The 15742-nt window shown below is 40.8% G+C and overlaps 2 protein-coding genes across 8 annotated transcripts in view; both read left to right on the top strand.

The window, feature by feature from the left end:
* Window positions 1–3892: 3892 nt before the first annotated feature.
* On the top strand, window positions 3893–13599 carry LOC144525562 (uncharacterized). 7 transcript variants are annotated; one of them, XM_078262509.1, is made up of 4 exons: window positions 3893–4181; window positions 5233–6104; window positions 10509–10621; window positions 10756–13599. In XM_078262509.1, the coding sequence occupies exons 1-3, from the start codon at window positions 3965–3967 to the stop codon at window positions 10584–10586; spliced, it is 1167 nt and encodes a 388-aa protein (XP_078118635.1). In that variant the 5' UTR covers window positions 3893–3964; the 3' UTR covers window positions 10587–10621; window positions 10756–13599. The 7 variants fall into 7 exon arrangements, with proteins under 7 accessions (XP_078118635.1, XP_078118632.1, XP_078118633.1 ...); XM_078262506.1 differs by having other exon boundaries at window positions 5233–6395; window positions 10756–13596; XM_078262507.1 differs by having other exon boundaries at window positions 5233–6445; window positions 10509–13596.
* Window positions 13600–15340: 1741 nt separating this feature from the next.
* lats2 (large tumor suppressor kinase 2) overlaps window positions 15341–15742 on the top strand; it is a 29971-nt gene continuing 29569 nt past the window's right edge. Inside the window, exon 1 of the mRNA XM_078262501.1 lies at window positions 15341–15557. The gene's annotated coding sequence lies outside the window, so the exon portion shown is untranslated. The remainder of the gene's footprint in view (window positions 15558–15742) is intronic.

The raw sequence follows: 15742 nt of genomic DNA, 5'->3' as shown, positions 1-15742 counted from the left end.
CTGTGTCATCTGTCTGACAACATTATGGAAAGAATCCCTACAGAGATAGACCTTTTTTATTTTTTTTAAGTAAAATCCTCGTGGTTTACCAGAAACGGCTCAAAGAATGCTATCACTAAACCTTCCAGACCCCATTTAAATAAACAGTACTTTAAAGGTAGACTGTGTAGGAATTTCTCCCATCTAGCAGTGAAACTGTATTTTGCATTCAAACGAATAGTGCTCTCTAGCGTCTCGCTTTTTTAAATGCGTGTTGCAACTACGGTAGCTGTTATGTACCAAGAAGCTATGACATGTCTTCCAATTTTCGCTTTTTGGCGACTAGGATTCCTTCCAATGAGGACATATTTATGTATGAAGACATTGATTTTAGCTAATGAAATACTTAAAACAAGCAGACATATTTCCACATGTAAATGAGTGAATTAAGGGTTAATTTCAACCAAACCAGAGTGCTGATTGTTGAAACAGTAGAAAGACAAAGAAAGAAGGCTTTTGATTTGAGTTTTATTTAGTGTCTTTCCATTTTATTTTAAGTGTATTTTACGATGATAAATGTACCATTTATTTACATGGAGTCTGGTAGGTTTGGTGATAGCATTCTCTGAGCTGTTTACTCTTTAAAAAAGGTCTAACTCTGTAGGGATTATTTTCATAATGTTGTCAGACAATATCCTATACCAGGGATCTTCAACCAAATTATTGGTAATTTTTGAAAGTTTTTTCAAAATCAAAAAGTCTTAACATAAATCCAACATATTATTAGCAAATATTAATCCCAACTGATGATAGGCTTACTGGCCTATTGGTAAGGTAGTCACTAAGATAGCCATCCACTGATGGTCAATTAATGAATTAATTAATCCAATGTTTTAACATTAAAACATGATTTTTTAAATTATGCCAACAATTATTAGGCTATTTTATTAGCTTAGTATTCAATGCAATAAGACTGTATAAAGGCGTTAGGCCGCCCTACTTGTTATTGTAGTCCCAGTTGCATGCGACTTCAATTTATACAATATATGTATGGGGGGTCCCTGCTCCGTCTCTCTTTCAGTTAAGGTTGTCATTTGATAGTTGGAGTCTGTTGTTGTTGGCTGACCTCAAGTAAGTAGTTCACACAAGTATAGCTTTATTATATATATATATATATATATATATATATATATATATATATATATATATATATATTACATGTTCCGGTGAGCTAACAGGGCACCGTGACATACTGTTTTAACGAGGCTCTAGTCTGCTTATTTTTTTAAGCTAACATGAATATATTGGTATCATATGAAACTAGACAATCTAAGGAATCCATTAGTACCAACTAAATCATGCTAATGAAAGGCACCAGTACCTGATGGTCTGTGTTTACCTGCCGGTAAAAAAAAAGATACTTGCTGCTGCAGGGGAAATGGCAATGATACCTATCTACCAAGGCTGAAAAACTGATTCTCTCAGTGACCTCAGACTGAAGTGTTTTTATGCTAAGTTGACAGCAAAACCGCTATCCAAAAAGCTTTTATATGCCTATCCTATGTTCTTATCGATTAAATCAATTCAATTAACCCACCTCAAAGGAAAACGAAATAAAAAAACAAAAGTAAGATATAAGTTAAGAAACAAGAAATGTAATCACATTTGTATATATAAATCACAACTACTAGAAATTTAGTCTCCAATTGACACTCCCCCTGCCGGACTACTCTGCGGAGAATCGCCGGATAGCCATTGCTGGTCTGACTGTGCCCTGAGTCAATATTGGCATGTAGATGTCCTTAGGTCTGGACTCTTATCAAGCATGATACATTCTGGACAGATAGGACAATGTACATTGAAGTTACAACAACTTCCTGTTTCATGGTCAAACGCACAAAATGGCCGCCACGCGACAGCCATGCCTATTGACGAAAACTCAAACTTTTACCAACTTTTTACCAAGCTTTTACCAACGAGGTCTGTAGATTGCACAGAAAAAGTTGAAGTCTTGTAGTCAATCAGGTTAAATCTCTATCAGCACTTGTTAAAGTATGACGCCTAGAAATGGCGAAAAATTCGTACTGACCTGATTGTTTTGTAACTTAATGACTCTAAATTACACCTACTTGGGAGACAGAAGAAAATTTGGCTAGCCGGCTCAACAGCAACCAAGAAAATGACAGCTCAGCGCTGGCTCCTCCCCCACACGCTTTGTATAAAACAGTGGTTGGTGTATTTTCTGGACATAGTTATGCTGTAGCTCTCTACAGCAAGGATTAACAAAGCCTAGTCATCGACTACAGACCTACGGAAAAACACAGCAGCACAAGTATCAGTCCTAATGACCTCAGCGCCACAAGAATTAGAGGGGAGTGACTAGGCAAGGTGTGATTTCTGTTTTTTGTTTTTGTTTATTTGTTTGTTTTTGTTTTCCTCGAGACCGCAGAGGGTGGGGGGTGGGAGAGGGTTGTTGTTCTTGTTCAATTGTATTTGTCTGTTCTGTATGTTCAAAAAATATAAAAATAATAAAAAGTTGATCTTAAAAAAAAAAGAAATGGCGAAAAATGCACTAGAATTGCACAGTAAATTCAAAATGGCTGACTGCCTGTTGAATTTAGGGTACATGCCCAAGAGGCTTTTTTCAAGAACTCAACATGTAACATACAGTATGTGTACCAACTAGGTGAAAGTTAATGGAGGGGGCTTTTACTTTGAAAACGGTAAGGTAGCATTATTTAGCCATTGTGTCACACCCAAGCAAGAAAGTTTTTGAGCATGTTAAATCCCTCCAAATGATATTAATTGCACTTAATAATAATTCCTTCATATTCAATAAGGTCCTCGCATGCGGTCGGGCCCCAACAAATGGTTTTAAATGACTTAGGTAATTTTGGGGTAAAGGTACCCCATATAGGACATATAGCACAAATAAATTAATAAGTCATATCTGATGGTTGTATGTAAAGGATCACAATGGAAAATGAATGTATAGACATACAATTATACAAAAATAGCATCTTCAGAAGCAGAGATTTTTGTGTGTCGCTGTGACATTAGGGCCCCCAAATTTCAACCCCTGAATTTACATTGATCCCCAAATATATAATGGTACACTTTTAATATGTTATTTGGATGTCTCTTAGGATCACATAAAACCTTGAATGACTACTATTGCATTTTCCTCTGGGTGAAACCACAGATTGACTGGACTATGTCTTTTCAGTCCGGCTGCGACTTTTTGTTGTTTTTCTTTAGCTCGTCTTATTTGACTCCTGTAGGCTAACCATATAAAGTTAGTAGCTACTTTTGGCGATTTCCACGGTATTTGGATTAATTTACCATGATGTTAACCGTTAGCTAATTGTTTACCCTAGGATGGCGAAGGCATGGGAAAGACATGACCCGCCCTACTCTCCCTCTGATTAGCTAGCACTCGCTGCCTGCTCTGGTTGGGTTGGTTAGGTTTAGGATAGTTAGGGTAGGATGTCAAGGTAAGCCAATCAAAGGCAGAGTAGGTCGGGACATAACTTCGCCATCCTAAAAAGAAAACTCGCCTAAACACCGCCCTGGCAACTGTCTACTGTCTCATATATTAATACATCCATGCTTTTAAAAGCAGTTCATGCCGCCAGAAATTCAGCACGGGGAGAGCAGAATCTTTGCGCGGCAACCGCTTCAGTTCATACCCCTACCGCCGTGATCAAAGCCGTTTTCCCTCTGCCGCTTACCCATCACTAAAATGACTGAGAAGCGGTTACCGCGCGGCAGTGTGAAAGTCCAGCGTTGTTGCAGCACCGCGTGAGTAAAGATCGCATTTCAGTGACGTCGCCCGAAGATGGACCAATTAGATCGGTGAATGCAAACGACAGTTGATGATGGCAACACAGGGTTTTTTTTCAGCCTCTAGGCAGCCACCATTTTGGGAGTCAAAACACCCAACAAACAGCAGTGCACACCTCCACGCTTCTCTCGTGGCCTTACTATGGTTCACACATGTGTGGTGGCAGGCTGTAGGAACAGAAGGACACCAGGCACCACCTTATCTTTCTACCGTTTCCCCCGGGACCCCGAGAGAAAGCAGCGCTGGATAGCTGCTGTGAACCGAGAGGGCTGGGTGCCAAACGACGGCAGTCGGCTGTGTAGTACTCACTTCCTCTCAGGTATGAGAGGACAACACGAGGACACCACGGAAACAAAAAGTAGTTTATCCCACTGTTTGTCAGATGCATGCCGCTGGAATTCCACATAGGAAACTGATAGATGCAGAATGTAATTATTTTCTAAACTATTAAGTTATGTTCATTATCTATTACTATTTATTAGCCAATCAATCAACCAATCGTCTTAAAATGACATACTGTTACTAAGGCTAAAACCTCAAAGCAATCAGTTCCATTGATGTTTAACGGAAAATCTAAACTATTTGCGGTTGTGGCTTTAAATATTACGATGAACTGATATTCAAACTTGAACTCAATTTATTGCAAAAGTATAGGCTAAATATGAAACCACTAACTCACATCTCAATGACTTGTGCCAGTTTTTGATTCATCTGTTCAATTCATTAGGACAAGAGGCTGTAATGTCTGTTTAGTAATAGTTCAAATAAGAGTGGGAAAACTGTACGGTTTTTTTCACATTTTATTATTTATTTCATAATTTGCCTGTTATGGTGTCTGTACGTTTTAGTTTGCCATGCTGTTGTTGATTTTAAAGTTAGAAAATTAACTATATATTGTTTTTTTTTATTGCTATGTTAATTTTTGCCTCAATATGGTACATTAAGATCAATTTGTTACACAAAATGTGTTTCTTAACGATAAATTAATTAAGAAAAAGACAAGTTAGATACGGTTACAATAAACTATTGACATTTCATTTGTGCAAAATCACACTTGTGTGTGTGTATATAGTAATTGTATGATAGTAACTATAGTATACTAACTGAGCTATTTTCCAACCAAACAGGCCCTATATTGTCCCACCCACAAGAAACATCGGTAGACAGATCCTAAACCTAAAAATCTGTTGCTCTTTCAGCTGTTATCAAGCTGCTTTTTAGATGGGACAATGTACCACCTCAAGTAGGAGGGAAAACATGGCTGCTTGTCCTCAAACTCTCCTGACTAAAGTAGACTGTTAGGGAAGTGCCATAAACAAACAACACACAACAGAATTCCTTTTTTTCTACTTTTTTTTTTCTAGATCTTTCACCACCTTTCCATTTACTACATCCTTTTCCACATGCAGGTAAACAGGTGAAGAATCCACGTTCGCCAGATTATGTTCCTTCTGTGTTCACATCAGATCCCTTATCCCCGGAGATGAAGGAGCAAGGTGCCTTGGAGATCCCGGACAAGCAGGAAGCACGCGTGGAGGCGGCTAACGCCTTGTTGTTCCTGCAGGGCCAGGGAAGGTCTGTGGTGGCGGAGTGGGGCCAGGAAGAGCATCCTGAGGAGACTGAGCAGAAGGCCGCTGTGGAGGAAAGTGCGTCTTCTTCCCTCAGCACTGATGAAGACGATGACGACGACGACGATGAATCTATGAGTGACAGCAAGAAAGGAAAGTTTGCTCATACGTGTGATGCAACAGTTAACTTTGACGACGTCCTGAAAGCCCTGAAAAAGGAGAACCAGACCCTCAGGGAGTCTGTGGACAAAATGTCCCTCTCTGAGAACTCTTTGAGGAACGATGCAGAGAAAGTCAAGTTTTACACTGGCCTGCCCAACTACTTTGTCCTGGAGACGGTCATGTGGCTGCTAGCACCTCACATGGACGGGATGAAAACCGTGAAGCTCTCCAAGTTCCAGCAGCTGCTGCTGACACTGATGCGACTCCGCCTGGATCTACGCAACCAGGACCTGGCTTACCGCTTTGGTGTTAAAGTTGGCACAGTAACCAGAACAGTACACCAGATGGTCAACATCATGTCCTCCACTCTGGTGCCGACAGCTGTTTTCTGGCCCTCTAGAGCTGAGCTCCGGAAAAACCTGCCGGCAGCTCTGCGCACCTCCCACCCCGACTGCGCTGTCATCATAGACTGTTTCATAGTGCCTTTTGAGGAGCCGGTTTCCCGGGGCAACCAGCAGCAGCAGCAGAGGGTGGTGCCAAGCTCTCAAGGGGTAGGGACAAGTTCTAATGTGTTAAAGTATCTGATTGGTGTGGCTCCACAAGGCGTTGTCACCTTCGTCTCTAGGGGCGTGCTGGGAAACGTCAGTGACAAAAGCCTGGCTGAGGGCTGTGGATTTCTCTGCAAGCTTCTCCCAGGCGATGTCGTATTGGCGAGTCGCAGTCTCAACATTGCAGATTCTGTGGCCGCCCGAGGAGCCCTGTTTACAATTGCTGGAAACTACCAAGGGGAGGCGCACGGGAGCTCGGCGGGCTCGCCACTGGCTAATACTTCCTCTGAGACAGTGAGTGTGCAGAGGCATGTGGAGAGGGTGATCTCCATGGTGAAGCAGAGGTACGCCATGCTCACAGGCCCTGTCGAGAGCCCCTTCACCACGGTCTCTGAGCGCACGTCGAACCTTTCAACCTTTGATAAGATTGTGCAAGTTGCTTGTGCCTTAAACAACCTGTGCATCTCTGCTGCTCCACTAGAGTGATTCATACAGAAATGCCTAGTCCTCCTTAAAGTTGTTGTCTGTAAGATTTGAGTTAGGTTGTTCCTAGCAGCAGCTTTGGCGCTAAGATGTAATTGCAGGCAGGTGTCGACTGTGTGTCGTTGGTAGATTGGCAGCTCTAACCTGCGTGATGCCTTCACATGCTCCAGTCCACACCGATAGCAGTTTAGCCTAAGATGAGCTAAGAGCTAATACATCCATAAAGACACGGGCCGTGTGGGGTAGATGATAGAGCCGGGGAGGCAGCGGCTAGCTAACATGGCTAACTGTGCTAACACCGTCAACAGTGCTAACGCAGCCAGCGGGAATACTCACCGAGGCTATTGGAGAGGCGCAATGTTTTCCACAGTGAGGCCGTCTTGTCTGCATTAGTACTGTTGCTTGTGTTAGCACGATTAGCCACGTAGCGATAGCATCAAATCTAACCAATGTGACACAAACACCCTACTAGCCACTGAGACACAATGTGATATAACCTTAGCTCATGAAGTGGAGGCTAAGGAAAAAGCAACTCCGAGAGAGGGTAGTTCGGGACAGGGAGTACAAATCGGGCATCAGGTGTCTGTGTCCCGCCTGAGTTGCACACAGATCAGCTGTAGTCGATGGAAGAGATCTCAGCCAGCATCAGCTCGGTCCTCTTGTGGGTGAGGGAGTTTTTTTTTATTTATTATTTTTTATTTGGACTCAAAGTTGAACGGTCTTCGTTCTCTGTCTGTTGGTCCGCCATTGTGAGTTAGCAATGAAATGTAGCGCCCGGCCCGGTTAACGTACCGTTTCTTTGCATCTTTCCGCGTCGGGAAGTTTCCAATTTCCGAGTACAATAAAACGCAGCATCACTGGCACTGCCAAGCTCCACCTGGGCAGGGACAGACCAACCGCTGCTGACTGACGTAAAAGGCGCCACTAACTGTGCCGGATTTGAATTTAGGGCGGGAAGGGACGCAGATTGTATTACTTGACAAAGCCGCAAATACAAGCGCTTTCATCAATGGGTCATAGGCTCAATCACCATTGTTTTAACTCACTTTTTGATAGATACTTTGTAGACTAACTAGATGAAAATCTTACGGACAATAACTTTAATGCTGGTCACTTAAGTTCCCTTTACTGCTTTGCACCTTGTTCTCCCACTACATCCCAGTGTCAACACTTCATGATTACTCTAGAAAAGTGATTCATACCTGTAGGGCCGCAACTAACGATCATTTCCATTGTCAATTAATCTGTCGATTATTTTCTCGATTAATAGATCAGTTGTTTGGTCTATAAAATGTCAGAAAATGGTAAATGGTAAAACATGTTCAGTGTTTTCCAAAGCCCAAGATGATGGTGGTATTTCAGGTAGGAGGTTTAACAAACTCTGAGTCTAACCCTGATGTCTGAGTTGATTTACCCTGAGATGGGAAACTCTGAGTTTTCGGTTTCACAACAGCTGATATGAGTTGGTTCAATCAACTCCGAGTAGGTTCACCACCACAATAAAAAGGCAGCATGAATGGAGCCATGATACTAAGATTCACCATGGTAACAACCGCAAAGAAACGGGTCGGTGGAAATACTCATGCGCACATACAGCGAGTTAAAAAAAAAAAAAAAAACGGCGGCTGCTGCAAAAGAGAGAATTTGCGTGGGAAAAAATAGCTGTTAGAGTAACTGCGTATAATCCAATATAGTGTATATCATATTTAATCATAAGGATTGCCTAATATTACTGGTGAAATGGTATTGAACCTATAATCTATTTCATTTCTGCGGACGAAAAAGTACTACGCCTACCAATCCCATTCTGAAGCTGCAGCACCATCATTAACAGCATTATAATTCATAGTCTTTTATTTCACAGCTTTTACATCATTCTCCTGCAATCCTGTGGAACTCCTTTTTAAAAACGTTTAAAACCAGTTTCAGAGCAAGTCACACTCTTCTGACGGCGCTTTGCTACAGTGGCTTTAGCCTATTAATATGCTCCGCATCACCAATGTTGTAAAGACAAATACCGTTTGCAAAAAAACATAATGCGACACAAATAATCTGCTGGGATGTAAGAACATAGATGGGTGACGTTAGTGATATAGGACGGATAAGGTTATGTAGCCTAGGCTACATTACTGATCGACTGGGAAGAAAAACGATACCGCTCAAATAGGAAGTTATCTAGAAATTAAAATGTCAGGGTTTCAATATCTTCTCCCGACATATAACACCCTGCGAAGTAAAGCAGCTTCTTCATCAACGGGATCGTCGACAAAAGGAAATGCCATGTTTTGAGAAATAAAACGTTTTATAGTCTGCCTAACATGGTTAATGAACCAACATCTTTTTTTTTTTTTAATCATGCCGATAACAAACTGTGCTAAAATGCGCCTGATACAGACTGAATGAATGAATGAATGAGGAAATGAAAGAGCGCTGTGTCAGAGGGAGGAGACAGAGAGAAACTGGAGGTTTAGCTCTCTTTCTGAAACAGAAAACCCAGAGTTTCCCTCATCTCAGGGTTAACAAACTCAGAGTTTTCACTAAACCTGCTTTCTGAAATACCACCGATGTCCTCAAATGTCTTATTTTGTCCACAACTCTAAGATATTCACTTTACTGTCGCAGAGGAGAGAAGAAACTAGAAAATATTCACATTTAAGAAGCTAGAATCAGATTTTTACTTTAAAGGTGCAATATGTAATATATGTACTGTATTTAATCAATAAATTACCATTCATCACATATTCACATATTCATCAGATATTAAGGAAACATGCCAAGTTTTCTGACAACAATGCTAATGTCATTGTTTTCTGCTTTTGAAATCCGTGACGGAATGTCTGTCTGTGTTTTGGCCTGTGTGTCGGTATCAACTGCCTATTTTGACAGCCAGGCTGGGTTGCCAGATATACCTCTAAACACGTAAACCCAGCGCGCTACAGCTGTAACTTTGGTACAGCCATGAAAGCAGCAAAAAAACAGATTCATTCTACCCACCCTCTTTCTAAACGGTTGCAAAACCAGAGACAAGGTAAAACCTAAACACGGTGATGGAGACCGTTTAGAGCCTAAAAGAACACAGAGTTGACTAATATCCTCCGAAACAGGTAAGCGTTGAGCTTCATTCATTTATATCACGGCTAACATTTTCATTCATTTCAACATTCATGTGCTCGCATTAAATTATATAGAGTACTCAAGTTAGTTACTCACAAAAAACATTTAGACACAGCCGGTGAAGTGATCCTGACTGGTGCTAACGCCGCCATGCTAATACACGCTAGCTAACTGCTAACGTAGGATCCGTGACGTATGCTTCTGTTCAGTGGGCGTAGCCGACAGACAGTGACTGTGCCTTGGGTACAGACGACCGTGAGGTCGCGGTCTTTTTAGCGGCTGTTGCAGTGATATTAAGCCCAGAAAAGGTGGCTGTCAGTCGGGCACAAAGCTCCACAAGGTCACTGTCTTTTTAGCGGTCGTTGTTGTTGTTGTTACGGTTAGTTAGTCAATAAAAGGTGACTGTCAGCTGGGTACAGAGCTCCGCGAGAGCATGGGCTTTTATAACTGTCAACATGGCAGCATCTAGCAACTCCGCTGCGCTGTGGAGTAGACTAGCATCAAGCTAACAGTGACATTGTGTGACGTTTGGTTCAGCGTTCTCAACCTGGCAACTCCTGTGAACTTCAACGCTGGGGAGGAGGGGCCGGGGGAGACTACTCTTTTCAGTGTTTTGAATCTAAACTGCAGTAACCATTTTAAATGCTAGCTGTCAGTATTACATATTGGACCTTTTAAAAAAAAAAGGAGGCTCAAATCGATTAATTGATTATCAAAATAGTTGACAACTCATTGATCTTTGCAGCTCTACATACCTGTATCCACTTTAATTATTTACACTTTCAGTGTATGTGACTCCCTGTTATCTAGGTCGCTTTGTGCTTGGAAATGAGAGCAAATCCAGAATCCACATTTCTAAGATGTGATGTCATCAACTTATGCAACTGAACTGCAAAGGATGTTTATTTTGGAATGACAACTGTGTGAGTAGAAAGTACCTTTTTAAATGTATCTTTATTAGCCATTTGTATATATGAGGTATATATGATCTGCGGTTTGGGTGGTGCAGACAATGTTCCCACTAATCTAATCCTGTCTAAGTCTCTTTTTTTCTTAGTATTACAGCAGCTGACTTCGCTGATTGGTTCCTCCCTCTGATGCAGAAAGGGGGTATGTTGGTTCAACCAGCTGTTTTATTGCTTCCCTGCTTATAAATCAAGAACAGTGCACACAATACAACGAGATATAAAATAGGTTAAACTTACAAGAGCAGTGTGCGTAGTAATGTAGCTCTTCGATAAGAGTTTTCTCCTGCCTGTTCAGAATGCACAGATAGAAACATGGTTAATGGGGGTTTTGAAGGATTGCCTTTTTGGGCATTTTCACACGTTTCTGCCTGCCAACTACATTTTATAACAATAGAATACAATCACGACGGGATGATTAGCTACCTGTTAGCACAGACAAACATACCACCCACAGAACAATTTACCACCATATGGCCAGAGTCTGGTGTTAATTTATCTGCTGTAGAAACAGAGCTCATTTCCAGTTTTTTTTTTTTTCCAACATTAGCTTCCAGGCTGACCGCACATTTCGGGATAGCAGATACTTTCTTCAACAGGGCTTTTCTGTAATGATGCTTTCTACACAAAATAAACAGCCCTCCTTGTAGAAACTTTAAACTGCTGGGTGTTAAAATAACTGAAACTGACCAAAAAGATGAATAGTTTTCACCACAGGTCAGGATTAACTACAAAATCGTCCAGTGAGTGATGTATACTTAACAATGATGTCAATATTTACCACACTAAGTGGTTTAAGATGTTTGTGCGGGTTGCATTTTTCTATTCCACATCAGTATTTTGCTAAAATTGTTAAAGCCTCCTTACACAAATCTTGAGATTTCTAAAAGATCTTTGTGTAGGTGAAGAAGAAAAGATTACTTTTGTTTCCCAATTCATTTTCTATAAGTATATGTCTAACATCACATATTGGGGAGCAGGATTATATATGAAATCTGAAATTCTCTTTTACATGCTTCCGCAATTCATTACCGTACTAAAGTATTAGAGAAGTCAAGTGATTGAAAGAGATGCATTATAAAAGGCATGTTTTTTTTTTTTCTTTCACAGACGCACTTTGAGAAGTACATTTAGTTTATGACGCTTTAATTGTCATTTGCTTTGTTCAATGTGTCTGTTCTAATTGAATGAATGCGTTTTGGATCATGAGTACACACCACAGAGACGCCTGTTGGTTACAGTACAAGGCTGGAGGCTATTTTAAAAGAAAGGTTACCCAGCCATTGAAATGCATTTTTTTTTTTTTTTTTAAATGTTTTTAATAGTTTCGTCAAATTAAGCTAAGATACAGGCTTACATCTAGTCACATAAACTAAAAACTATGTTTTTATATACAGCACATCTTGAGAAAAGATCTCATTACTTGCGTAAAACAAGACCCTGCTTACTTACTTACTACTTTTGTTGCCCTGCATTGCTGGTGCCTTAGTTTGTAAAGCTGGTACTGCTGTTACACATCAGCCTGTGTTTTCTACAGATATTTATTTTTGCATCATACAATTATGCTTTAGACCCTTTTTCTGGTTGCTAAGCTAGATGTGCATAAACGGTCGGCAATCCTTGTTATTCACTAAGTTTTGTGTGTGTGTAAAGTAAGACATGTTCCCATTTTTATGTCATGGTCTTCACCCTTCTACTATGTAATGTGTATGAATTCCAAATGATGTCAAGTAATTATACATAGATTATCTCTTAAGAGAAACGTGTTGGGTGTTTTTGCTTTGGCTCTAGGCCCAAAAGCAATTGGAGAAAGGTTCTTACACACGATGGGAAGCTTGTTACAACAACAGACACTTACCTGGCTCGGTTCTGGTGCTGGGCTTTAAAATGCGTTGCTTCCTAAAGGAAGGAGTGTGTAGTTCAGATAGGCCTTCTATGGTGGCCCAAAGTGGAATGTGCCTTCTTGGATGTTTCCCTCCCATGGATGGCTTTGTGTCTTTCCTGACCAGTTAGGTTTTTCATGTGCTTGTAATGTAGGCTGTTGTAGTTTTTGAAGAACATCAAACAGATTTTCTGTCTCCTTGTGATGTCTCCCCTTTTTTTTTTTTTTTTGGGTGGTTGTCACTGTTAATTTTAACTAGGGTTGGGCATCGTTTGGATTTTAACAATTCTGATTCCATTTCCGATTCTTCCTTTCGATTCCGGTTCTTATCGATTCCGGTTCTTTGAGGGGTGGAGTTGAAACGGGTCACATGCCTATTTTCACAAATAAAGAGGAAAGTTTTATTTTGATTCAATGGTGGTTTGCAGTTTTACAGGACTTTTTCAATGTACGATAAAGCCACACTACAGTAGAGCGCTGCTTACTGCGCTCCAAGGCTGCAACACAACAAGCGCCTGGCCGCTTCGGAAACCAAAACTTGCGCATCTTAAATTGGGAAGCGATGATCGGATTTGAAACCAAATCTTCTAAATGATTCCAATAAAGAAATGATTCTAAGTGGAATCGTAATTTTTGATGTTTTTCTCGATGCCCAATCCTAATTTTAACTACCCGGTCGGTCTTCTGTTTACTCCAAACTAACCAGAAATGTGAAATTAACCGGCACTACTAACGGCCCGGATACACAGAGCCGATAATCGGCCGTTGGACAGTCTGGCGAGGTCAGTGACTCGAGTCTGTTCTGTGTGTTCCGTGCCATCGTCCGTCCGAGGGGCCGTCGTCCTTCATTTTGGCCGATTTGACATGTATAATCGGCGAGGCGGGCACTGCTCCTTCCATAAAGCAGCACATTCCATTAACTCCTACTGTCAAATAAACAACTATGTTAAAATGAATCATGTTCACAAACTGGTTTATGACTTTTGTAAACCTCATCTCTGTTCATCTCACACCACACCTCTATTGCCGTGCTGTTTGCCTTCATTGTTGTGGGTGCATGTGCTTCCATGATGTGTATATGGTTTAATTGTTTGTTTGGGTATTCTTCATTACTGCCTCCGTGACTGAAGAAATAATGTTTGGGAAAAGCAGCAGTCTTTCTATGTGTGTATACAGGTATTTAAGTTGCCTCGTGGATGTGCTACCCCCTCTTTTTCTCCATGCCTTGCATGCATTTACAATAGAGTAAAGGCCTTTTTTTTTTTTTATTATTATTTTTTAGGCCTTTATTTCCACAGGACTGATGAAGACATGCAAGGGGAGAGAGAAGGGGAATGACATGCAACAAAGTGCTGCAGGTCGGAGTCGAACTCGCGGCCACTGCGTCGAGGAGTAAACCTCTATAGTGCGCCTGTCTACCAACTGAGTTAACCCGGCCACAGAGTAAAAGGCTTTTTATTTGCATTTACTCTGATCCGTGGCCTCATGGCTTACTGGTAAAAATTCATTGCAAAGCCAGAGAGAAGTGTCTGACTAATGTACAGATTTTTTTTTTTTTTTTGATCAGAGGGAGAAATCATAGCTTGGGACAAATGCATTGCAGGAAGCCCCTCCTAGAATATGTGCGGTCAGAGAGGAAGAACAACCGAGACCTCTCACTCTGTTGCTTTCTCTAAAGTCACTCTGTGTAGAATTTGAAAGTTTCAGCCTTTAGCGCCCCTAGTGGTAGAAAGCAATGCAAGATGCTACCCCAGAATTGTTTTATTTTCTTATTAAAAGCAACAATAATTCCAAAGCTCTTATATTATCACGTAAGAACTCTACACATAATGGCTTTTGTTTAGTTTTTTCATTATAAGGATCTGCTTTTCGAAAATGAGCGATATGGCCGAAAGGGGCACTTATTTTTGTTAAGTTTTAAATAGTCTTGCATTGCCAGACCTATCTCCACAGCGCTGTCGTTTGCATTGCTGTTCACACAAAACAGTAACGTATTTAAATTAGCTGCATACATGGCTAAACATTATTTGCTCATACCAGTGTATCGCCGTGTGTACTTCGTCCACAGCAATGCCGCCAAACTGTCCCAGTTAGATAGTAGGGCCTAAAGGCCGTGAACAGATTCTTTGTACATTTTTACAATCATTCCCTGAAAGAACCAAGCAGGCATGTCTTGTTGCACAATCCAAATCTTCTTCAAAACTAGCGTGTAGCTTGCTAGTTTGTTGTCATTTCCCGAAGCGAAGGGAGTTTGAGCCAATTAGCCAATTTATTTTAATTTAGCCAATGCTAATCTCTTTTCCTTGGAGTCTTCTTTGATTAGACCTAACGTTAGTCATACTGAGTCTTCGCGATTTGTTTTAATTGCAAGAGTTTTACTTACGTTGCAACTTTTATTAGCCTATTTGAATACTTTTTCATTTTCACCACTGCTGATATCACATTTAAATAAACATGATTGTTAGTTAAGATACCGGTAGATAAGCTACTGCAATGTACTCAAATAGCATTAGTACAATTCATTTAGCAACACAATAACCTAATCTTACTTTACTTTTACTTAGCCTTTTTTAGTTCTTGCACTTTAGCTGTTTGCACTTTATACACTTATTGACAATTTCTTCTAACTCTTATTTTTGCCTTAAATTTGACTGTGAGCAACTGCAACTTAACAATTTCCCTGAGGGGATCAATATTTGTTCCTATCTAGAACTAAAGCAAAGCCACACTGAGTGAGTTATCGGTACAATAGACGATCTTTGGCTCGGTAATGACGTGCGTCGGTCCGTCACGTGACCTGTGGAATGTGAACAATGCAGCGAGTGTCCAACTTTGTGCTGCATTTCTGAGAAAATGGACGCTCATTTCATCATATTTACCCAGTTCCTCTGTCTTTACTGAACTCTTCGGTTGTTTCTACGCGCTCACCAACCGACAAAGGGGCTTTAAGAAGGTGCCGTTTGACGGGATTTACTCTTCAATCCGAGTTATTCTTGCTACCTCTATCACATGGTAAGTTGAGACTTACTTTTTTTGTGGAGGGGAGTGGTGGTCTAAACTTATTTGCACGACTTGTTGCTGAGGAAAAGATCCGTAATGGTGTGTTCATGGTGTGTGTGTGTGTGTGTTCAACTGAGGAGAATATAGAATATTTGTTTTATTTTCTTTAGGGTTAACATGAATACCTCAGTTCTTTC

The sequence above is a fragment of the Sander vitreus genome, chromosome 11, assembly GCF_031162955.1.
Source record: "Sander vitreus isolate 19-12246 chromosome 11, sanVit1, whole genome shotgun sequence".
NCBI classification, from domain to species: domain Eukaryota; kingdom Metazoa; phylum Chordata; class Actinopteri; order Perciformes; family Percidae; genus Sander; species Sander vitreus.
The sequence above is the reverse complement of the archived record's forward strand: the minus strand, read 5'-3'. Positions and strand labels throughout refer to the sequence as shown.

What these genes read in the sequence shown, in the direction of transcription:
- LOC144525562 (XM_078262502.1), top strand. Translation starts at nt 3,965, where the DNA reads ATGGTTCACACATGTGTGGTGGCAGGCTGTAGGAACAGAAGGACACCA. An exon ending in GGACACCACGGAAACAAAAA is followed by an intron (nt 4,182 to 5,232) that starts GTAGTTTATCCC and finishes TTCCACATGCAG; the next exon opens with GTAAACAGGTGAAGAATCCA.